The sequence below is a fragment of the Lathamus discolor genome, chromosome Z (genome assembly GCF_037157495.1).
Source record: "Lathamus discolor isolate bLatDis1 chromosome Z, bLatDis1.hap1, whole genome shotgun sequence".
NCBI lineage: Eukaryota > Metazoa > Chordata > Aves > Psittaciformes > Psittacidae > Lathamus > Lathamus discolor.
The window spans coordinates 92,756,606-92,781,755 of record NC_088909.1 but is presented as its reverse complement, the minus strand read 5'-3'; the positions used below and the strand labels follow the sequence as shown (position 1 = coordinate 92,781,755).

At 41.6% G+C, this 25,150-nt stretch overlaps 1 protein-coding gene across 1 annotated transcript; it reads left to right on the top strand.

Annotated features, from left to right (window-relative positions):
* Positions 1 to 578: 578 nt before the first annotated feature.
* Positions 579 to 23,153, top strand: SNX18 (sorting nexin 18). Its single transcript, XM_065663164.1, has 2 exons — positions 579 to 2,381; positions 20,727 to 23,153. The coding sequence occupies exons 1-2, from the start codon at positions 812 to 814 to the stop codon at positions 20,978 to 20,980; spliced, it is 1,824 nt and encodes a 607-aa protein (XP_065519236.1). The 5' UTR covers positions 579 to 811; the 3' UTR covers positions 20,981 to 23,153.
* Positions 23,154 to 25,150: the final 1,997 nt, after the last annotated feature.

Genomic DNA, 25,150 nt, shown 5'->3' with positions numbered 1-25,150 from the left:
GCTCCACACAAACCCCACATCCACAGGATGACCACCTTTTTTGAGAGGGCTGAAATACACATTCTCCACACGTAAAACGTACGCTTTCCTAACCTGAACCTTACTTCATTCGAAAGCACGATCAGCTGGAAGAGGATCTCCAGAAACAGTGCGACCCTCCACACCACCTGGGCGATGCACCTCCCGCGGAGATGCTGGAGCTGCGTCCAGCTAGCATCACGGGAGCCCTGGGAAGAGAACCAAGCGCCCGAGGAGGTGCGCAAGCTTCTTAACCAAACCTGAGGGGTCGGGAGGAACCGCGGAAATCTGCCAGGCGTCTGACAAACCACCCAGCGCATTTTAGGAACCGAACGTGCGGCGCTACAACCTGCGAGGCCCGGTAGGACGCGCTCGAACCGGGCCACCGGGCAGCGCCCCGGGCCCGGGCCGGGCTGACGCCAGGGGGCGGGCGGGGAGGGTAAGAGGTGGGCCGGGCCCATCGATGGGGGCGGCCGCTCTGCGCTCGGCTCTTCCGCCCTGCCTCTCGGCTCTGGATTAGCGAAACTGGCGACGTGGGACGGCCGCCGGCCCGGCCCCGCGCCCTGCCTCGCCCGCCGGGGTGAAGCCGGGACTCGGAGCCGCCGCGGACCGGAGCGGACCCCGGTCAGGCAGCCGCCGCGGCGTCCCCGCCGGCGGGCCGCGGAGGCAGAGGACGCCCCGGCGCTCTCGCTGCGGCAGCCCCGCCGGCGCCGCGCCGCCGGTGCGGTGAGGTGAGGGGCGGCGGTACCGCGGCAGCGGGGAGTACCCCCTGCCCCGGGGCAGCGGCGGGGCCATGGCGCTGCGTGCCCGGGCGCTGTACGACTTCAGGTCGGAGAACCCGGGGGAGATCTCTCTGCGGGAGCACGAGGTGCTGAGCCTGTGCAGCGAGCAGGACATCGAGGGCTGGCTGGAGGGCGTCAACAGCCGCGGCGACCGCGGCCTCTTCCCGGCCTCCTACGTGCAGGTGATCCGCGCCCCTGCCGCCGAGCCGCCGCCGCCCGCCCGCTACGCCAACGTGCCCGTCGGCGGCTTCGAGCCGCTGCCGCCCCCCGCCGCCTTCAAGCCGGCGGCGCAGCAGCCTCCGCCGGCGGCGGCGCCCGAGCCTTTCCCGCTGCCCCCCGCCGCCGCCGGGTACCCCTTCCCGCCGGCGCCCTACGGCGGCTCCTACCAGCCCAGCCAGGGCAGCGATGACGACTGGGACGACGACTGGGACGACAGCTCCACCGTAGCCGACGAGCCGGGAGCCCTGGGCAGCTCCTACCCCGACTACGAGACGGCGGGCGGCGGGGCCCCCGGACGCTACCGCCTGTCCACCCGGTCCGACCTCTCCCTGGGCTCCCGCGGCGGCGGCGGTCACCCCGCGGGACACCCGCACCCGCCCGGCGGCGGCGGCGCCAAGAGCTCGGCCACAGTGAGCCGCAACCTCAACCGCTTCTCCACCTTCGTCAAGTCAGGCGGGGAGGCCTTCGTGCTGGGCGAGGCGTCAGGCTTCGTGAAGGACGGGGACAAGCTGTGCGTGGTGCTGGGCCCCCGGGGCCCTGAGTGGCAGGAGAACCCCTACCCCTTCCAGTGCTCCATCGAGGACCCCACCAAGCAGACCAAGTTCAAGGGCATGAAGAGCTACATCGCCTACAAGCTGGTGCCCAGCCACACCGGGCAGCAGGTGCACCGCCGCTACAAGCACTTTGACTGGCTCTACGGGCGCCTGGCTGAGAAGTTCCCCGTCATCTCTGTGCCTCACTTGCCAGAGAAGCAGGCCACCGGCCGCTTCGAGGAGGACTTCATCTCCAAACGTCGCAAAGGCTTGGCTTGGTGGATGGACCACATGTGCAGCCACCCTGTGCTGGCTCAGTGTGATGCCTTCCAGCACTTCCTCACCTGTCCCAGCACGGATGAGAAGGCTTGGAAACAAGGCAAGCGCAAGGCTGAGAAGGATGAGATGGTAGGTGCTAACTTTTTCCTGACCATCAGTGTCCCCACGGGCCCTGGGGCCAGCCTGGACTTGCAGGAGGTGGAAAGCCAGGTAGATGGCTTCAAAGCCTTCACAAAGAAGATGGATGAGAGTGCCCTGCAGCTTAATCACACAGCCAACGAGTTTGCCCGCAAGCAAGTCACTGGTTTCAAGAAGGAATACCAGAAGGTGGGGCACTCCTTTAAGTGCCTCAGTCAGGCATTTGAGCTGGACCAGCAGGCCTTTTCGGCTGGCCTTAACCAAGCCATAGCCTTCACTGCAGAAGCCTACGACGCCATCGGGGACCTCTTTGCAGATCAGCCCCGGCAGGACCTAGATCCTGTGATGGATTTGTTAGCGCTGTATCAGGGGCATTTGGCAAACTTTCCAGACATCATCCACGTCCAGAAAGGTAACATCCTTACATGTTTTTTCTGAAATTATGGAGTTTTATGTATCAGTAGTGAGCATGCAGATGTTGGGATCAGGGTCTAAATTTGCCCTGCATCTGGCTTGCTGGCCTTGTGTTATATCTTTCCACGTTTACTCGGGTAAATCTGTTAAAAATACAAAAAACAAATCAGTGACAGTTTTTGTTCTGTACCAAAGGTCTAGACATAGTTGGGAATTTGACTGGTCAGAGGTTGCTGCATTTGGCTTTGTATCTTTGAAAGAAACCACATCTGCCTGTGCTGCTGATACATTAAAGATTAATGGTCTTGTTTACAAAGCCTGGAAATCAAGTGGTATGAAAACACGTATTATTCTTTGATGCATGTTAGGTGTCTTAAATATCTGAGCTACCAGGTAATAAACATAAAGGAATCTGAAGATGCAGGTTATCCTCCCATTAACCACCTTCTTTGAGGTGTGCATGGTGGTATGTGCATTTTGCAGAGTCAGACAGTCAGATGAGATGTTTAAAGCTGCTGGGGTTTCTCAGTTTGGCCATGCATTAAACTTTCTTGGTGCCTTTGAAAGTATAATGGTCTGCCACAGGGTTCTTAGTTGGAGTTTTTCATCCTTTGCCCTTATTATCATAGAAAGATGCTGCTCTCCTATTATGCTTTCAGCGTCTTTCTAGCTGAAACATGCATCTGAGGTTCAGATTGCTGCTTGTATGGTGCTTTGTGATCTGTCAGAGAGAAAGAAACTTCAGAAAATAAGGAATATCTGCTCTATAACTAGTGGCGTTTGTTCAGCTGAACAGAAGTTTGTGGCACTATGTACGTGTAGACAATTTCCCTGCGGTGAAATTAATGATATTCATATATGCTGCAATACAAGCAGACTAGCCTATCATTCCTTACTTTTGCTGTTACATACCTTACCCATAGTTTTCAACTCAAAAATCAGGGAGGTGTGGGGATTGGAGCTGTGAAAGAGGTCAAGAAAATACCACACATGCTCTGTGGAAATGGGTGTGTGTAACAGTTACCTGAGAAAATGCATGAGCTTTATTGAAAATTACTTGGGAGATTAGTGAGTGATGTTCTGCATCCCAAGAGGCTGAGCTTGAATTGTCACCCATAGTGAATCAGTCTTTTGTGTACTTATGTGACATTTCCAGGGTTTTTGCATCTGAAACAGAACATTGAGTCTGATGATTAAAGAGTTGGGAGAGGCTTTTTCCCACAGATCAAAAAGGCAGGCACCCAGGCCGTGTATTATTGCAGGGAAGATCCGAGGAAACATTTTGTACAAGCATGCAGTTTGATGTTATTTAATAAAGTAAGCTTTTATTAGGAGTTGCATACATCAAATTCAGATCTCCATTCTGCTGTCAAATCTTGAAAATTGTGAGTGGAAACTTAAACAGTATTCATACAATTTTGAAGAGGTGAGGGAAGTGTGCAGTCAAACCTCTGAGCAGTTGTTCTGCTGGCTGCTGCGGCATGTTCTGATAACAACTTACAAGTCACGTAGATTTGGAGAGAAGGGCAGCCTTGGCAATGCCTTGTGTTTAGCATTTTAAAGTGAGTTGTCATAGAATCATAGAATAGTTGGGGCTGGAAAGGACCTCAAGATCACCTAGTTCCAGCCCCCCTGCCATGGGCAGGGACACCTCACACTGTGGGCCTTTGTTAAAAAATAGAAGGAAGGATTTTGTATTGGGTGGAAAGAACCAAAAGATTATGTACACTATTTAAATAATATATCCTCAAGCTTTAAGGCTACATAGAGTTCTTCACTGCATAATTTTTGGAGATGTGACCTTGAAGAGAGGATTTGGAAGAGTAAGATGGATACTTAACTCAACCCTCTTTCTTTAATAGTTCTGTTTGAATTTGCGCTTACTGGTTAGGTTTACCTTCCTGAAAGAAAATTCATCTGAACGTGCTTCCACTAGAACAGTACATGAGCATGATGCAGGTAGAGTTGATTTTGTGTCAGAGCACTGTCCTGGAGCTGGTTGGAGAAACATACAGCCAGCCTGCATGCAGCTGTTAATGCTCCAGCACCTCCGGGCTAACATGGCCTTCAACACAGTATTATCCCTGGTGCATACCTGCCATCAAAAAATGGCAAGAGCTTGAACGGGGTTAGAACAGGGGTACGTGTTCATTGTTGTCATTCCTGTTACAAAACAGGCAAACGGGGAAAACTGAGAGGAAGACAGTTTTCGCACCCAGTGTATTGCTGTTTTATTACTTTTCAGAGTTACTTGTAACAAGGTATAACTTTTCAATTCCAAACTGTAAACTTCAGATGACAAAACGAACTGTTTGATATTATTGCATTGTAAGAGCTTTCTTTTAAATTTACTGTCTGGAATAGTAGCCAGTTTTGAGAATTATTATTGTCTGAACAGACTAAACAAATATCCAGTGATGGTCATAGATCATCTGAAAAATAGAGTTGATGTGGTTTTCTTCAAGTGTTTTATTTTCTAGTGTACAACATCTTTGTGCAGTAAAATGACCCCAAAGTGACCTTGGAAGTGGTAGAAACAGTAGCCAGATTGATGCACTGCTTACATGGCTGTGCTTTTAAGAAGACCAACTCTGAAGTTAGGGGTAGTTCTCCTTTGTTTTCTGCTTAGTCCAAATATATAGTCCACTTGGCATAAAAAATTAGGTGTTTTCCAGACTCCATTTCTGTATTTCCCTAGACCTGACAAGGTCCAAAAAACAAAGGCAGCTGTGCCCAAACCATGCCCATGTCTGTGGGTAGAATATTCAACTGCATTGTCCTGTCATGGGTTTGCTGTTCTGCAGAGAGTTGAGCAGCTGCTGAATGTGATTTGGAAGTGTGTTTTGTGGTATGGAGTGAGAAGTCTGCATATATGGGGTTTTTTAATAATTTCTTCAACTTCTGTGAGAAGGACAGAGAATCTCTATGTCAGAGACAAAATTTGCCCTCTGTTTAGGCTTTGTCTTTTCTCTAGAATTAGGAGCCAAAGCCATGCAAGCCCCACTGTTGCTTTGTTGGCAGATTAGCAGGAAAACGTGTTAACGGTCCTGCTTTTAATGGCTCTGGGGTCCAGGTCTTTTTGCATCCTGTGCTGAGGACATCATACGCGTTCTGGAGTTTGCAAGGAGAGATTGTCATTTTGGTCCCTTCTGTAAAACATGGGAACCAATGAACTGTGGGAATATTTTTTAAGTGTTTATTATCTTACAGTATTGTAAGTATTCTATGAGATGGCGATAGCTCCAGTGGGAGATTTTAAAAGATTCCTTCATCTCAAGTGCCCAGTGTTTAAGGAGTTTTCTGTGAGGGAAGAAAGAGTAGTATTTCCTGCTCCAGAAGAGACATAGGAAAGATCTGAACTTTTCTGTCCCACATGCAGGTCGAAGATCAACTTGTCAGTGCTTTGTGAGAGATCTTACCTGGTTTCATGTGTGTTCCACTCCAGATCTAAAGATTAATTGGATGGAGCCCTACAACAGAGAACAGGACAAGCTGGTAACCCTCTGGGAGTGCTTTGTTTGCTAGTCCCAGTGAGCCTGGCACTGAGCGTACTAGACCCAAGGCATACATCCCTTACAAATGAGTTGTTGTTTTATAGGTTTTGTTTGGAAAATCAGGCTATTAGGAGAAAACTGGCACCTGTAGGGGTAGATGATGGCAGAGTGGTGTCTAGAGCATCTAAGCACACAAATACTTACACGAATCTAACCGCCAGCCTTCCATAGGTAAATGCTTCTAAATTTCTGCATGAAAGTAATCCTGTGCATACCTGTGTTTCTTGGAGTGGAAGATCCAAATATGTTAGATATACCTGTAGTAAGTTTTCTTTAGCCTCTGGCAAAATATTTGTAGAAGAGGCATATTAAGTTCAGTTGGCTCAAAACCTAAGCTACACTTCTGTAATTTTCTTTTGCAGAACTTGAGTGTTTTTCAAGAAATAACTAGATTCAGTTGCTTTAATTGTGAGAAGAAAAGCAGCCTCCAAAAAAGCACCCTTTGTTTGTAATTACTTTGCATGTGTGTGTGTGTGTGTTTATTTTAAGGTCTACTTGTGGAAGGTCTACTTGTGGAAAATCCCTAGGCATTCTTGGCAAAATAATTCCTAAATATTAATTGCTAGAGCTTCACTCAACTGATGAGATCTTCTAACTTCAATAATCTTCAACACAAATGCTCACTGCAGGCCCATGCACGTTCAGATTCAGAAAATTTATGCATATGTGAGAATTTGACATCATGTATGATCATACTGTAGCTCATGCTTATCTGGCTCTCTTGTCTTCATACTTGCTTAGTGAGGGTAGGGAAGTTACAGATTTTGGGATTTCTTTTAACTCTTGTTTGAGGCATTACTATAATTAGCCTCTTGTGATTCCTGAAAGAGGAAGAAATACTAACTTGCCGTTTCACCTCTGCTTTCCAGATTTCTCCTTTTTTCTTAACATTATGGTGTTAATGCTAGACAAACTTTTGGTTACGATTTTTGCAAAAAAGATTTGAGAAGGTGGTCTAAATGTTTACTAAGATGTAGGCAGCTATTCTGTTTTCTGCATGCCAAAATTTAAGAGAATTGTTTTTAAAAAATAACCGAAGTACCTTTTTGCTTCTTGATCATTGTTTGTGAACAGTGAAATAAGGCAAATAGTCTTATTTACCTGAAGCAAATGTAACTCTAGACACTGGCTTTGAAGAATATGTTGAGTATGTTTTTAGAATGTCTTACAAAATTATAGGCAAAAAAACATTCCAGCTGGAAATGCATCAAATTTGCAGGCATCAAAAAAAAAAAAAAAACCACAAACAGCATTGAAACGTAGAACTCTCTGTAACATTTTTAGCAATGTTGTTTTTGCAGGGGGAAGGAGAGCAGTATGCACATTCATGCGTAAATAAGACTGGTCAAAATTCATACCTAAAATTTTATATCACCGTGTAAAAACAGCACTTTTCTCTCTTACTTACTTTCTAACCTTTTAATTTGTTGTGCAGACGTGGTTTTTCCATCCCTGTTTTTACTTTTATCCACCTTTTTTTTTCCTTCCCCCTCTGTCCCTCCAATTCATATACTTTACATGGGTTCAACTCAGGTAGCTACTGGCCAAGAGCTGGGCGTGTAATTCTAGCCAGATGACCCTTAAGTGGTAAAAAGAGATGGGTACCTGCATTTCATCTGTTTAAGGACTTCGATGAGAATGGATGAAGATGGATTGCTCCATGGTGACTTGTATTTTTTGCCTCCCCATTGCTGTTACACTGATGATGCAGCATTGTCTGCTTGCTGCTGAATCACCCAGTATTTGAAGGCAACCTGAAGGAAACTGAGACTTTAAGATGACTAAAATGTGAAAAAAAATCTTCACATTTAGAAACTGTATAAAATTATAGCTTCTTTACAGTGTGTGAAATCAGGATAACAATAAACAAGACTAAAATTGAGTAATAACCTTTCTTGAAGATTAGACAGAAAGATGGGAAAAAAGTACTCTGTCTAAAAGATGCATGGGTCTTTTTGAAGTATGAGTTTTGGTTGTTTTTGTTTTTTTTTTTCTTTTACACTCCCCCACAAGCTCTTCTTACCTTAGCTTTCTAAGGGAGCAAAATTCATGCAGTCATGATGTCTTTCTCTTTCTGTTAGCTTTTTGAAAACCACAGGTATCATACGCATTTGATGACAGAGAGGCATTTCATAGCTGATAAACCCCCTTTTTTTCAAAAGCAGGTGGTAGCAGAGGAAGGCTGTAACTGTTCCTCCTGCAGGAGAGACTGCACGTGTTACTGCACACGGGAAAGTCTATCCAGACTGCACACTTGGACCTAGCAGGCTGGAGAAGTTTTGGTCACACCTCTAAGTTTGACCACAGGAAGTGCGGTGTCACCTCTTTTGCTCTTACAGGTACCTGCTCACCATAGGAAGCAAGATCCTGTCTACTGGGAAAACCCTGTGGTCAGCTAGAGAGTAGCAGTGTAGATACTCAAGAATTGAAAGTTACATTGTAGAAAGAGGAAGTAATTTTATTTCAAAGACTGTAGTTCCTTTTCAGCTTGAAGCTTATGAAGAATCTAGATAGTGAGATGGTTCTCTTGCAGTTGAGAGCTCCGGGTCTTGCCAAAAGGACTTCCATCCAAAGAGGGAAAACAAGAATTGGTAGACTGCAAATGGAAAGTATTTCCCTGAGCTCTTCCCAAGTCTTTGTAAGCATATTATCAAAACCAAACAAACTGGCTGATTCTTTTTATTTTGCAAGTCACCTTTGAAACAAGGACATTTTTCAGCCTTTCCAGCATCTTTCCATGACTTCATTGTTAGGCTTTGTTTGAACAGTTAAAATGCCAAGTTAATGTGTACAGACTGTATAAACTCATCCAGCTCGTACCTTACTTATTTTAAATTACCTGGTTCAAATAGCACAGAATTTGAAAATTCTGATTAAAAAATGAAGTCACATTTGGCTTAGTTCTTAAAACATGAGTCTTATTAGCAGGTTAGAGCAAACAAACAGCAAACACTTTCTACACATTCTTGTCTTTATCTTTCATGACAGACATGAGGATTAAAATTAAATAAAAATAAATAAATTTAAAAACCTAGTAAAAATGTATTTTAAGTTTTGGAGTGGATTTTCATTAAATCAGTGACAGAATATGTCAGAATATGACAGAATGTTTAAACAATGTTCAGTTCTTAGTGACTTTGGGTTGTTATTACATCAGAGCTGGAAGATATGTGATAGTTTCAGCCTTTGTTTTAGGTAGGTGCACATCATGGGTGAACAAATTCTGTGATAGTAATGAATTATAGTACCCTTTTTATGCCTTCATACAATTATTTCTTAACAATGGGAAAAGCAGATTCATGCTGTGATTAGAAGTTTACATTGCTCTTTTGTCCTGTGGTAAAGAAGTAACTTGTTATTCTGTATTTTGTTTTTTTTTTTTTTTTTTCAGATTTACAATTTTGAATCTTTATATGCATGAATAGTTATACTGGCTAACTGGCAGTATACTGAAAAAAAATCTATTTTAGGAAATATCATGATAATGACAGTACATTTTGAATCTGCTTACAGTTTTTGTGTAAACCCAAACTCAAAACTGCAGATCCCTTCCTCCTAAAAAGGCAGACAGTTCTCTTCTACCTTTATAAAACTTCAGTGTTCTCTATAGAATAGGTACTATAGTAATATATTAATTTAAATAAATATATTTACAGTTTAAAATGAATGTAACTATATAATATGTAGCATTTCTTATACATAATATGAATATAGCATTATATTATTACAATGTTCAAATTATCTTTCAAATTATATGCTTCTGTATTATATATTTTAATTGGTGGCATTAATGATGGTTTACCTTCTGTATTCTTCTTGCAGCAAGAAGCCTCTTTAATTTTGTCCTTAGAGAGGTACTGTAGCATTCAGATCACTAAGAGAGAGCATTTAAAGGGTACTCGGGAAACAGCCTGAATTTCATTTGAATCTGGGTTCTCTTCCTGTGAATGTGTCTTAAGCTGTCTATACATGCTGTATTTGTTCATCTTAGGACAGTAGTGGAGCTAAGCAGATGATGGACAAGCAAACAACATAAATAGCACTCGCTCTTTGCTTCCCTTTAGCCTTTGCAGAGAATGACAACTAAAAGCTGGTAGTTCCTAGCACCTCAATAAAGAAGGGATGTGGAACCTGCATTTTACTTGCTTCTCTCAAAAATGGTATATGGATATCAATATGTTATTGATATCCATATGTTATATGGATATCAGTATGCAGTGTTACCTCTCTTCTTCTGTCCACCCGTCTCCCATGAACCTGACATGGACAGTGGGATTGAGTGCGCCCTCAGCAAGTTTGCCGATGACACCAAGGTGTGTGGTCCGGTTGATACACTGGAGGGAAGGGATGCCATCCAGAGGGACCTTGACACGCTTGTAAGATGGGCTGATGCCAGCCTTATGAAGTTCAACCATGACAAGTGCAAGGTCTTACACCTGGGTAGGAGCAATCCCAGGCACAGCTACAGACTGGGCAACGAAGAGATTCAGAGCGGCCCTGCAGAGAAGGACTTGGGGGTGCTGGTCAATGAGAAAATGAACATGAGCCGGCTTCAGTGTGCGCTCGCAGCCCAGAAAGCCGACGGTATCCTGGGCTGCATCAAAAGGAGCGTGACCAGCAGGTCGAAGGAGGTGATCCTGCCCCTCTGCTCTGCTCTTGTGAGACCTCACCTGGAGCATTGTGTGCAGTTCTGGTGTCCTTAACATAAAAAGGACATGGAACTGCTGGAACAAGTCCAGAGGAGGGCCATGAGGATGGTCAGGGGACTGGAGCGCCTCCCGTATAAAGATAGGCTGAGGAAGTTGGGGCTGTTCAGCCTGGAGAAGAGAAGGCTGCATGGAGACCTCATAGCAGCCTTCTAGTATCTGAAGGGGGCCTATAGGGGTGCTGGGGAGGGACTCTTCATCAGGGACTGTAGTGACAGGACAAGGGGTAATGGGTTAAAACTTAAACAGGGGAAGTTTAGATTGGCTATAAGGAGGCAATTCTTTCCTGTTAGGGTGGTGAGGCACTGGAATGGGTTGCCCAGGGAGGTTGTGAGTGCTCCATCCCTGGTGGTGTTCAAGGCCAGGTTGGATGAAGCCTTGAGTGGGATGGTTTAGTGTGAGGTGTCCCTGTCCATGGTGGGGGGGTTGGAACTAGATGATCTTAAGGTCCTTTCCAACCCTAACTATTCTATGATTCTATTCTATGATTCTATGAACCTTATGAAAATTTTGAAGAAGTTACCATTTAATACAATAATGCTTAAATCCATTTGCACCATAGTTTCTGTCTGTCTTATGTTCATCTTGTCTCTTCTGGAAGATGAATTAATACATTTCTGCTCATATGCTGTTAAACAGTTTTGCTGAAAATTAGTTTATATCACACATGCACAGCATCATTTCTGTTTAGGTTGTTGCCTTTAAGTCGGTATTATGAAGATGGCATTTACAAAACCTATTTAGAGGCTGTAGCATCATTGTAACAGAAAAAATGCCTATCCTTAGTATCAGAATTGGGAGAAACTAGTGTGCAGAACCTGTGATGACCAAAATGTCATAGACCAACTTAAATAGTGGAAAAACAAAGATTTCCTTAAAAGTGTGTGTGATGCCCAGTTTAGGTGTACTTGCAATCACTTTCAGCATGGTACTTCTGCATATTGCTGTCACTTAAATTTTCAAGTGTGTCAACCCTAAAAGGCATAGCTGGCTTTCTAACAGGCAAATGTACTGTATTTCTGGTGACCAGTCTCATTTAAGTTTCATTCCCTGCAGTCTGCAATGTTAGCTGAAGCTATACTAAAGGAAAACTCCTTAAGTGGTACATGTGACTGTCGAAAGGAATAGACTGCCTTAGGACTGGGCAAAACCACCATAACTTAGTGTTTGCTTCTCAGGCTGGGGTGCAAAATGTTCTGTTTGCGATGGAAAGCAATATGCACAGTTTACCTCGATTTTAAGATCAAATTGTTCCTGAAAGGTCTCCTTTCACATGTCACTGTAGGTACCTGTAAAGTCAGAACTACTCATGAACACAGTTCAAACATGCTTTAGTGGTGAAAGTAAGATAATTTGTTTGCTTGAAACACTGTTTGTGTACGATACACAAAGATGTATTAGTTTTAAAGCATCTGTGTTCAAGATTTGAATGGAAAAACTCCATCCTCTTTTGCACAGTTTTTACATCTGGATACCTAGCACTGTGGGCTTTTTTTGTTTTTTTTAATGAGGTTGTGTGGGGCAGTAGGTGCAATAAACTGATAATTCTGTAATATTTCTTTCATTCATTTTGCCATCTTGCTCTCGCCTCCTATTATTAACTGTTTTAGGGGCAAATTATGGTTTGTTAGTCACATAGCAAGTGTTGTGTAGCATGGCCCAGCAAAACATTCATACTAGAGGCGCTGCACACCAGAGTTTGTAGATTCCTCTGGGGTCTCTGGAACTGAAATGCACATTGACAGTGTGATAGTTTATTTTCAGTACTATGAGCATTTTGGAGCCTCTGAACATGCACAGGTGTGATTACAGTCCTTGTAGATTTGGATAAATAAACTGGCCATGTATGCCCTTCCTGTGTGTGTGGACACCAGCTGATAGATACATGCACAGATAATCAGGTCTTAAGTATCACATTATGTAAAGTTACATAAATAAATAAAAATCTTTATGAGACATATATAGTATCAATTAACCCTGGTAGTTCTTTAAAATTGAGTGATTCTGCACTCTACACCATCATTAATTGGTTATATATTAATTAATGTATATGTGAAAACCAGCAGGTGAGCTTAAGGTTAAATTTCTGCAGTCTCTAGCAATAACTGTTTTATTTGTGTGTGATATCTGAATTGTATAGATTAGAAGGTGATTTCATTTTGAACTGAAGAATGTGTCTGGGTGACAGCTTTGGATGAGCTTTGCAACAGGGTAACTGAAAGAATGAATAATTCTGTCTGATATAAATAATCCTTCAGTCGGTCAGTGTTAACCTAGATGTTAGCACAGTACTGTAATTTATAAGGCTAGATTTAATAGGTAGTATTGTTTTATTCCGGGAGTTTTAAGAGCAATGGGCAACAAAACAATAAAAAATTAAACTCACTTTTTTTAACTGTTGTTAGGTTGCTGATTCTAAAAGCATTATTACTGTTTTCATGTATCTGTAGGTAAAACCCTGTAATACTAAAGTAATTGCAATTTGATATGGTTTATATTTTTAGCTTTCACTATGAAAAAAAGAGAATATTGCTAAAGTAGTTTTGCACCCTTAAGGAGAAGAATTACATCTGTGAATTACACTGGTTTTGAAAACTGCTGTGTTGGCACTTTCAGAAGGAACAAGTGACTTCATCATGTTGCGTTTGATGTTGGAGATTGATTGCTTTTTTCTGTTTTAAACTGTAAAACCAGATTTTAAAGTAGCAAGTCATTCCTATTTTAATTACTGTAATAGTACTTTGTGACATTTCTTTTATGCAGTTTAGTCTCTATTGGAGACCTCTTCTGGTTTCAATTTTAGGCAAATCCCATTATGCTGCTTTCCACTCCAAATCTTAGCCAGAAAATGTAAAGAATTTGCAGAATCTCAATGTCAGCATCTTTTGTTAGTCTGTTCTCACAGTGCTCTTAAGTGAATAGTCTGTCAGTGTAGTAAAATCTCTATTCTGCTACACACAGTTTCATGGTTTCATTTTAAATTGGGGGGGGTGGGGTGGTGGGGGCTGGTTTTTGGGGTAGGATGTAACGTTATGTGTAATCTCATATGGTGGTTCTGCAACTTCCCTTGTGTTGGAGTTAATGGTTGCATAGCCCTGGGCTGAGCTGGGTCACATAACTGAGCCATTGATAAACCTAAGCCACCGTCTCCCTCTCCTCTGGGCCAAATGCAGGTTTTTTATTGGATTAGTCATTTCAGTCATCCCATAATAATGTCTTTGCTAGATCTAGTTTAAGTGGGACAGCCATGTAAACAGACTTGTTCTATCAGCACTCTCTGGATTAGAGGTAATGTTGTTTTCTCCAAAGTAGTTTCTTTGAGAAGAAGGGTAAATCAAAACTGTGCTACACACACGTGGGCTACCCAGGTTGTACAGTTCCCAGTCTGCAAGCAGAGAGCTGTAGCTGAATAATCTCACTGTTAGGTAAGGAAAAAGAACAAATTTCTAGTTACGTTTTCTGCTTTTGTACTCTTTGATGAAAGCAACATCATGAATATATTGTTTTTTCCCTTTTAGGATGGTGTCTCATATTAGAAACAATGTCTTGTAATGGAAATAAAGCAGAGTTGTTTGACTAGTTCAGAGCACTCCCTTCAGGAGTGAATGGCTACTTTGAAGGACACATTTATGCCTTCTGTTAGACCATTTATCATGATGGGCATCTGAATGGTGTGGAAATGAAGGTTGGTTTACTTTTGGCAAGTAAGGCACAAAATTTCATTTTGTACCTTGCTGTAAAAAATTGAAAAACTGTTTGTTACACAGGTTGTTTTGTTTGCACAAGATTTCTGAAATACAACTGCTGAGAGATTTTATTCGTCAAACTTTGGTGTTTCTTTGAAGATCACAGTATTTTCTGATCTAGCTGTCCTTCCCTGTGAAAGAGCCATCTCTCAGAGGAGCCTTCAGACTTTGACATGTTGCTGTTGCATCAAAGCCTGTTGGCTGGATGATTTCTCAAAGGTGGTAATCAAGAATATGGTGCTTTTTTGTTTTGCCAATTACCACTAATGACAAAGCCAGAACAATCACCCTTGTTTGTTGCTTTTTTTTACTTGGTTTCTTTTTCCCCACTCTGACATTTTTATGGCTGTCATCCTTTCTGGTATCATTTGCTATTAGATTCTACAAACAGAGTAAGTACAAGCTCGTGGTTGGAGGAGTTGGTGGCCAGGTGCCCCATTTTTGTCCCTCTGAATGGTTACTGCTTCTCATCCGCAGCACAACCAGCATCCCCAGCAGTGTGCCCGCTCCTGCTTGCCTCCCTCCTGGCAGTGCGAGGGCCAGCCAGAGGAAAGGCAAAGAGCTGTCATGTGAGGAGCAGTGCAACCTGTTGGGCTGGCACTCAGCTCACTGCTTCAGTCTCCCACCCTTCCACAGCTCCATTAAAAATGCACTTCAGAAAGTAACATTCTTTGTAAGAGATCATTGGGAACCACTGGACTAACTTTTTTGCCCCCCATGTCTCCTTTCATTCACTTTGCAATTGTTTTGCAATAGTTCTTAAAGTATAGAGTAGCACGAACATGGGTATTTGCTGAAAGAAAGATTGTTGTGGTCATAACTAATATACACGTGAAATGGTATCTCACACTACTAGTGGAAGAAATCTACTGCCTCTGTTTCAGCAGAATTCATCACTGAAATTAAATAAATCTTTTAATAATTGCAGTGATAAAGACATTACAGTTATAGGATCTAAAATATTAACTTGGTTCCTACAAGCTGAGTGAGCTTTTATGTTCAGTATTTCCTGAATTGCTGATCTCCCTGACCTCAATAGATACTTACTGCTGCTTCAAGTGCTGCATTCTAGCAGTATTGAGCTGACAACTTCTGTTTCATCCCATATACACTATTACTGTATGCAGTTAGATGACTGCTGTAGCAATCAGAAATGGTAATACTGTTATGAACAGTATCAGTATTACAATTACTGCTTATAGTTTTTTAAGAATTGAGCAGACCGAGGCATGAAACAGATGTCCACTGTAGTAAGTAAGCACTGTTGAAATACAGAGTAAAAAGGACTCCTGCCCCAAAGAATTCCCTCTGAATTTATCTTTACTTGGATTAGAGGCTTCTGCCACAGCTGACGTTTCACTTCGGATGGCTGCATGCAACACTTGAAAGCTGACGTGCAGGTGCTTAAAGAAGAGGTGGGAATGGGACAGTGGAATGATGATACACCTTTAGTAGTTACTGTTCTTTGGTTTCTCATCACCTGTGCTGGCAGGCACAGTGCAGACATGACTTCACATAAGACAAAGAAAGTGAATGAAGAGCAGTCTTGATTTCAGTCTTCATGAGCTGAGCCCCACAACTTTTGCCTTCAAGTCACTTTGCAAGCTGCAACTTGGATGAGTGTCGTGTACACAAAGTGTGAAGAACCAGTGTGGGACTGGCTGCTGGTAGGCTGTTTATGCTATGCAATTTGAGAGCTTGGAGAGACATATGCATCAGTGCAGGTTTACGTGCATATGTGCATTGTTACAGTGTGGAGGGAGAGTGAATACAGTTTTGAGTATGGATTTAAATCCACCTTTAGTTGAATCTTAACCCAATCTCAAAGCATTTATTGGTGTAATAAAACTGCAGGTGATGTCAAAATCTTTTGTTTGACCCAAACTTGTGTGCTGTCAGGTTCATTTTTTTTTTCATTTAGTTTTTCTGAATATGGATGACTCTTCATGCCTCGTTGCAACATTGTGCTTACATGGGCAGCTTACTGATTCGATGCACTGTTTCCTGATACCTCCTTAGTACCCATCTAGGTTGTTGTTTGTGTTGTGTGGTTTACAGCTTGGAATTACTTATTTCTAGCAGCAATTTTATATTGTCCGTCTTCTTGGCTGATAGCAGAATACTATAAATGTTCCTTGTTAAACATGTTTATATCGTCCTGTGTTGTCTAATCTCATACTTCAAGACAGGTACTTTAAAACAAGTACTGAAACCTGTGAGTTTCTCTTAAGTCTTTAGCAGCATTCCATGAGCACCACTGTGTTTAACATCAGGTGTTGGGCAATAAAAAATAGCATTCACGGCTGCTTTTCCCCACCTTTAAGAACAGAAATAGATGTAGCACAGCTTTTTGCAGCATCTTTGATCCAGGCCCTCATCACTGAAATCTACTCCTGAGTACTAGAACGTGATCTTCTGACAGAAGATCTTTTCATTGGACCAGAAGCTTTAAATGCGTGGACAAGACTTTACAGACTCTGTAGAGCTGGAGCTAAAAAAACCACAAGAATTTATTTTTATGTATTCCATTCCGCTGGGAACAGTGCATTGGTGGGTATTTATCCCAGACATGTATTTAGCAGATCTCCTTAAGCTAATATGCATTAGGAGGTGGCTCCTCCTGTTTCTTTTCCCTGAAATGTGTATTAGCCTTTTCTAGGGCTGTCATAATTCTGCTTTTTAAATACATCTTGCTATTTTGGGTTGCTCAAACCAGTGCTAGATGTTCACATCACTAAATGCAGAACCCAGAGGATCTTTCTGCAGGTGTACTTAGACTGGAGGGGACTTGGTCAGCCTCAGCACCCTGCGATGTCAGCAGTGGGAACTGGAAGGTGCTGTGTTAGGTGCTGAGGGTGATGGATAGGTTAGTGAGGATGGAGGTGGGGGAGTTCATGGTGTACAGCCTGGTGTGACAAGTTAGGAGTTGCAGGTTGGGAGGCATTAGAGGTTACCAAGGGATCCATCCCCTGCTTTAACATCTCTAAGCAAGACCCTAGTTTTCAAGCAGGGATGCACACAAGGGGGGCTGCTCTCTATTTCTTGATTCCCTCACCCTGTCCTACTGCTTAGAAACCTGCATGGATCATTGCACCCTTGACATCAATGAGTCTCGGCTCTGGCTCAGATTTTTTCTCATGTAGATTAAAATGCAAGGGCTGTAGGCTATGGAGAAACATTTAGAGAAAATTTGAGATTAAATGTGGCATGTTATTAGTAAAGCTGCTTGCAAAGCCATGCAAACTAACACCACTTTTTTCTAAAATTTAAATCTAAGATATAAGTCTACCAAGTCTTGTGAACTTCAGTAGATGCTGAACTAATTAAAAATTACATTTTGAAAAAAATGATTATTTGCTTCTTAAAGTAAAGCACATGGGCTTTTTTTTCTGTGGGTTTGGGAAAGGTTCTTTCACTGCCCTAAAATAAGCTAAAATCTTCCCTCTATTGTTTTGTGATTGTTTTACTAATAATTCAACACTTAGTTTAAAAGCACTTCAAATGAACAAGCAAGTTTGTACTTAAGCATACATATAGTCTTTTGTCCTATATTGCTGATATCCAGTTGTAGTCTATTTTTAAAAGGAAATTCTACTATGGGACTAATATGAGTCCATATGCATCAAGAGAGCAGTGTTAATGGTTGCAGGTTTTCCCCTTGGATTCCTTTCCCTAATTGTAAATCTTTCTCTTTTTTTTTTCAATGGCAAGAAATGCATAATGCATAATCCATATCATCTGAAGGGCTCTAGTGTTTGGTAATGTCTGTTTTAGATTGATGCAAAATAATTTGAAGATTATACATTCTCCAGAAATGAGTTGTGCTTTCAGCTGCTGATGCTCTAAATTTCAGTATTTTTCTTCCAGTTTGTTCATTCTAGAAATAACAGCTGAAGCTGTTTCCCACATCACAACTGAACAGTTGTCATATTTATTTAACCAGCTCCATCTGGCTTCCAGTAACTCCCAAATTTCAGTTTTTCACGGCTGTGCATGGATTCCTGCCATGCCCACAGAATGCAGAGAAAAATTTTGGTCAGCCTGGTTTTGTCTTTTGAAAGAAGGGTCCTTTTTGCAGCAGAGGTGATTAAATATTTTTCAGATCATGCCCTCCCTTGGAGATTCCTCACTCCTTAGAGGAGAAAATGCGGGTCTTCTGGCACAGTCCTACTGCTGGCACCTCTGCATGTGGAAAATGTTTTTCAGTTGTGTTTTTTGGGGCCAGGGTGGAGATGATGAGGTCAATCTGCTGCAGCAGCCAGTGCTGAGCCTCTAGCTACCTGCCAGCATGCCATGGGGGCCAGGAAAGTTTGGAGCCCAGCCATCATCTCACAGTCCCCATGGAGAGCTGCTGCCCTTGGCCTTTGGGCAGCTCTTTGCAAACCAGGTTCAGAGAGCGGCCTCTGAAAATTGAATACCAGCTCTGTCGGCCATGCAGCCTGCAGTTTGTGCTTATCTTGTTAATAACCTCCCTGCCACAATTTAAAAAGGAAATTCTTTTGTATAGTCTTTCTGCAGGGACATCACACTGGACGTGATATTCTTACGCTTGCAACTAAGAGCTCGTACCAGGGCTGCAGGCAGGAGGTGTCTTGTACAGCACAGCCTAAATGCAAATTAAGCAGAAAAATACAAATTTAATAGTGAGAAGTGCTCATGACATAGGAAGTATTTTCAGAGTGTTTGCATTTAAACTTCCCACTGCTAAGTGGAGTAAAGTTGCACATGCATCTCTGATTTTAGGAATTCTAGATCTTATTTATCATGCAAGACATAACCCCCATTTCATTTAACATATGTAACAACCCTTTTTTCCCCCAAGTCCTCCAAATCACTTGATACTTTAACTTGCTTATGGTAAGAATATACCTTGACCCCTCATTCTAGCTGACTGCCTAGTGAGGGGCTGGAGATAGGCAGGGGGTGAAGTGCAGTAGGCTCACTGAAATGCAGCAAGCAGCAGCCTTGCTCCTCAGTTGCCTCTGAATCTGCTATGCATGCAGCGAACCCAGAGGCATCCATGCGCAAGGTCATGTTCCAGATCTGAATTGCAGAGATGTGTTGGTGCAATGCGGGAAGGCACATCTGAAATGGCTTGTAAAACAGGCACACGAAGGAAAGGACAGAAGATAGTATTACTGCTGGCGAACAATATTTTTACTGTTTAATGGTGTTTACTACATATGTGGATTCAGTCTGACAAGAAGACAGACCTGCTTACCCAGCAGATGTTGTCTTGCTGGAATATATAGAGAGGTTTCTCTGTTAGCCTGCTGGGTAGTGCCACTGTAGGGAGTACAGAAAAGCATTCCTTCATGGCAATGTGAAGTGAGTAGTGTGTCAGTGAACTCTCGTCACATACATGGTAAAGAAGTGTAGTCTGAAAGGAAAGAGAGTTACAACATTACAAATAGTTAAAGGGATATTTAACATTAATGTGATCATAAAGGATGTGAAAATGTCCTATCACTAACATCTTGCGAGAAGATAAAAACTGTATTGTTCAGATTGGGTTTAGTTTTATGGATAAAATATATGTGATATTTAAGGCAAAGAGTCTGCTTTATGGAGAATTGAATCCAAGAAAATCAATGTTTTAAGTCATATCTTGGTGCTTTGTCGTTATAAGTCTGCTTTGGGTAGGTCTGTTTCAGGCAATACTTCATTTTTTGCAGGATGCACGTGCTTTAAGTAGGTACTTGGAGAACTGTTGACTCTTGTTCTGTTTTTATTTCTAGCTCTTACAAGACTGTTAGGTCTTGTGTATCTGTGATGTACAAGATATCTGCAACTGAAATAAACGTTTAGATTCTCTAGTTCCCAATAATTAATTTTGAGTATCTGTAGTGTATAAGCAAGATGGTGTGTTGGCAAGATTTTGCATATTCAGATCTCCTTTGAAATTTCATAAAGATTGGGAAAAGTGATGTTTCACAAAGTCCAGTTTTTTAATGAGGTTACTTTTCTGGCATTTATGTAGGCTTAAATCGATCTGACTAATTTTCTTTCATTTTTCTCCCCAGTAGTGGTATACTTATCAGATGTTCTCTCAAGGACACCGTCTGATTCTTAAGATTGTGAAATAGGCATGATTTACTAACTTTTGCAAGCTAGAGCCTTGAAATACAGTGGTTTTTAAACAACATTCACTGTTCTATGACTTTTATAAGAAAAAGCTTTTATTTCTTTTCATATGTGTACATATATGCACATATCTAAATACATTTAGAATGAACCTTATACAAATACTTCTTATTATTAAATCACTTGTTAAAGTACAGTAGTTGAATCTACGTTGTCCTCACAGTTCAACTCTTTTGTTTTGTTCTTTACACAGGAGCCCTTACCAAAGTAAAGGAGAGTAAGCGGCATGTGGAAGAGGGGAAGATGGAGCTCCAAAAAGCTGAGGGCATTCAAGAACGCTGTAACATTATTTCTTTTGCGACCCTAGCAGAAATTAATCATTTCCACAAAATTCGTGTGAGGGACTTTAAATCACAGATGCAGCATTTCTTGCAGCAGCAAATACTCTTTTTTCAAAAAGTGACACAAAAGCTAGAAGAAGCTCTTCACAAGTATGACAGTGTTTAATCTCTGAACTTTGATTCGTGAACTTCCCTCAGCATGAACGTGACCCAGGCAGCAGAGCAAATGCTGCTGCTGAAGAACTGTTGCCAGCGGCATTCGGTGATACAAGGATGGTTTTGTGCTCACCTGGAACCCTGGTTTAATCTCGGATTATGTAGAAAGGAAACAGTTATAGGGCTATGTAGTAGAAACAGTACCACGCATTGTAACTAAGTTATACTGTGTATGCCTACACTACCATTGTAACTTTTTTGAAATAATGAGTATGCTATTTGCCTTATTGCTTTTTAAAATGCGGTATTTTAGTGCATACTTTGTAGACCTCAGAACCCTTTGGGTCTTTAAGGAAGTTGGCGAGATAAAAGCCTGCTTCAGATGCCTTTTTACTTTCCTAGATTTGGATTTCCTAAATTCAAACGATTCTCTGTTTACAGACTCCTACTAGAGCAGCTATGTGATTCTGTGCCTTTAGACTCTGTTTTTCCTTTTCTAGTAAGTCACATTTTTATGATTGAATGAATGAAGGGTTGATGCCTATGACAAGAACTGATTATAAAACCTCACAGTGACTGGAAAAAAAATCAGCTGCCATCGAGTTTGCACAGCAAGTACTGTCTTACGACAAATGTTGGCTCAGAAAGGAGGACTTAAATCTATTCACACTTTCCCTGAAAATGGAGACTACTTGTTACATGTAGTAGAATGTTAAGCACATATATAAAAATACACCACTTAATTCCCTTTCTGAAATGAATAATACAGTGAGGGGTTTTTGCATTTTTTTAGTATACAGCATTACTGTGAGTGGGTATTTGAATAGCTAGCCTAATAAAAATTAGGTGTATTAAGGGGATATGAATGCAAGCAATGTTGCATGGACATTTTTTAAGTTTCAAATGATCTGCTCATTGTTCTATTGCTGATTCAGTTTAACTTCAGACTTGCATCTACATTGCCAGTTGTCTGAGTTGAAACTCCACTGTGATTCATTAGTTTACTAAGTTACAAATTTTCAGGGATGTTCAGTAATATAAATGACCTGAAATAAGTCTTGGCTGAACTGACTTGGAAAACAGGTGGCATTTTAATGTTTGTAACACTCAAGAATTAACAATTGTCTTAATTTTTGTATAACTGTTTTTGACAAGCAGGGTGCATTTATATATATGTAAACACTATCTTTTAAGGATTTTTCTGGCTTATTTCCCTTTAATTTTCTGTGTTCCCTACTTATTGGTTTCCTACTTACATGTCAGTATGAAAGAGGGTTTTTATTTATCCTATCTTTTTTTCTCCTAAGCAAAAATAACAAAATCTTCAAGGAAGCAAAATGTTTACTTTTTTGTTTTTAATTAAATTAGTCAAAGATAGCTTAAACAAATTAAAGCCTGGAAAAGGAAGTTAAGCAACAGTTACATTTAAGTACAAATCATTCCTCACTTATGCAGCAGAAACATCCACTTTTTCGCTGGATCATGTGAGTTTCAGTAGCTGAACTCCACACGTCTGTTTTAAAGGAATAAATGTATGAATATAGTTTTGTTTTTAAGATTCATCCCAATTGCTTGGATATTGCCATTTTACACAGTTTGTGTTTGGCAGTGCTTCTAGTACACACCCAAAGAAGTAAAATACAGTATAATGAAGGGGAGAAAAACAGCATTTGTAAAAGAAAGGACAATCAGTGAGGAAAGACTCCATTTCTAGCTGGTAAATAAGTGCTGCAAACAGCAAGGTTGACCATAAAATAAGGACCATAGTCATAATGCTTGATTTGCTCTTTATCTTCCTTGTCTTCTTCTATTTTCAAAACTCATCACTTCCCTTAAAAGCTCTTTCCAGCAGTACTCGAGCTTCCCATATGGTCCCATATGTCTTTTAATTACGTGAGATAGTGATGAGCTAGGTTTGAGCTGAGTTCCATGGCTTATGTTTGCTTGAGCCAGATATGGTTTTATTAAATGTCTTTGCAGTAATTACATCAAACTACAATCAAATTTATTTTATGTGGAGGTATTAAGACCTGTTCAAAAATTGATCTTTGTCCAGTTTATGTATTCTAGGAGGTTAGTATTAATGACATGTACATGTCCAGGAGGAAATAAAGCTGTGATATGTATACATACAGCATTATCAGACAGGTACAGTTTTCCCAAATAAACTGTCATGGCCTTCACGTTACTTTCTGATTTGTGAATTTTTGGGGCAGGTGGTTAAGTTTTGGGGAAAGTGGTTAAATTGGTTAAACTTGATGTACCAAGAAAGCTTAACTGGAATCCTGGATCTGAATTGTTGCAGAGCACAGAAAGTTTCCAATCTCCATCCATAGTAGCATCTTCCTTTTTTCCTCACTCAGAGTTGGAGCTAAAACTGATGTAGGGAGCCTGAACTCCATTAATTCTTACTGCGCCATGAGAAAACTAGTTTTGATTTTATTTGGAACAAGTAGGACACTGACCACTCATGACTGATGGACCACTGGATGGTGCGGTCCGAGATCAAAAGGTACTTTACACTAAAGTGAATGTATGTTGTGCAGGACTATGAAAGCATCGAAGGAAATCTAACAGAACCCTTTAAATAAATAAATGTTGAGGAAAGCAAATTAGCTGTATAGCACAATATTAAATGTGTTTGCTTTGTTTCTGGTTTTAATGCATCACAATTTCTGCATTGACAAGTAGTAACTGGTATATATGTTAGGAGCTGGAGAGGTTGAATTGAAAGCTGCAAGGAGATCCACAGAGGTACTGGTTGTTGTCTAGACTTGCAGAGAAGACAGTTGCTTCTGTTGCATCTTTTCTAAGTTCTCTCTACCAGATTCAGGGTCCAATGGCATGGTACACTTCTCTTAGAAGTGTTGTAACACTCAGCTTAGAGACATCAGAAAAATTACGTGGTGATGAAACATTCAAGAAAAGCACCAAGAAACACTGGGAAAAAAATTTAAATGAAATAATATGTTGGGTATAAAATTGATATGACTTTAGAAAATGTTAATCAACTGCCTCCACTGAAAATACCTACATTATTTGGTGAGGCACAGTTTTCTTTTTGCTGAATTACAAGACCCTGTTTGCAGTACCTTCTTGCTTTGTCAGACCTTCACTATTCCAGCTAGCATCTTCCATGCTCATTGTCTGCTCCAGACTGAATTCTTCTGGGAAACTTCAATGAAAGTTGCATGGCTGTTTCTCAGAAGGAGATCATAAAAATAAACTAGTTTTTATTTTCTCCTTGAATTCTCTAAACTGTTTGGTGGGAAAGCTTTACGTCTTTCATATTTTGGAGCAAGGGCTTGAAATTTGGTGGACAAGTTACCTTTTGCATCCTCAGATAGGCCTGCTGCACTGCCTGTGAAAATTTGTCAAATATTTCCAAGTAAAACTATAGTTTCTCTAGCCCCTACTGTGCTCAAGTTTGATAGATAAATTTTTCATAGCTCCCCTTTGGTCCAAGCAGTCTTGGTTCTAACCTTGGTCAGCAGTGGCTAAGTGAGACTTTCTCTGTAACTGTTTTTTCCTTCATCCAGAAGGCTGAGCCTCCCACACCAGAAGGTGGGCAAAGAAGCAGTTGGTAGGTCCTGGTGTGGCTGCTATTTGAGCTTGACCATGGGAGCAGAGAAGCAGCAGTCTGAAGCACCAGATTGAAGTTGGACCTGGCAGCTACAGCAAAGTGGAGGTCAGAGGTGGTCTGGGAGAAACACATGGGGACAAAGATCAGAAAAGGGAGAGGACTGAAAGCCTTGTGACTACAAAAGCCTGTTCCTCCAGTCCCTGATTATACCTTGATCTTCCAAAGCATCCATGGCCTTTTGCTGTTAAAAAAACATAGTAAGTAGACACAAAATGGGTAACCTGAGTACTGGTGGTGAGGACAGCAATATTTTGTTTCTCTTACTTGAAATTACTTCCGTTGCTCGATAGTCAAATGTCTGATATGGCAGTTTAAAAGTTTAACTCTGTTGATGAGCTGTAGGCTTTGGGGCTGAAGGAGACAGTGTAATGCAGTCTTTGTCAGGCAGTACTGGTGGTGTTGGTACAGCTCCGTATGTTCTGTTATCTGGGTTTTTTCTTTGGAAGGGAAGAGGGGATCAGTTTAGGAAACTATATTAAAGAAAGCTAAGATTAATCATTCAGTAAAAAAGGAGTCAGGAAATATCAGAATTAAAGT

What these genes read in the sequence shown, in the direction of transcription:
- SNX18 (XM_065663164.1), top strand. Translation starts at nt 812, where the DNA reads ATGGCGCTGCGTGCCCGGGCGCTGTACGACTTCAGGTCGGAGAACCCG. An exon ending in CATCATCCACGTCCAGAAAG is followed by an intron (nt 2,382 to 20,726) that starts GTAACATCCTTA and finishes TTCTTTACACAG; the next exon opens with GAGCCCTTACCAAAGTAAAG.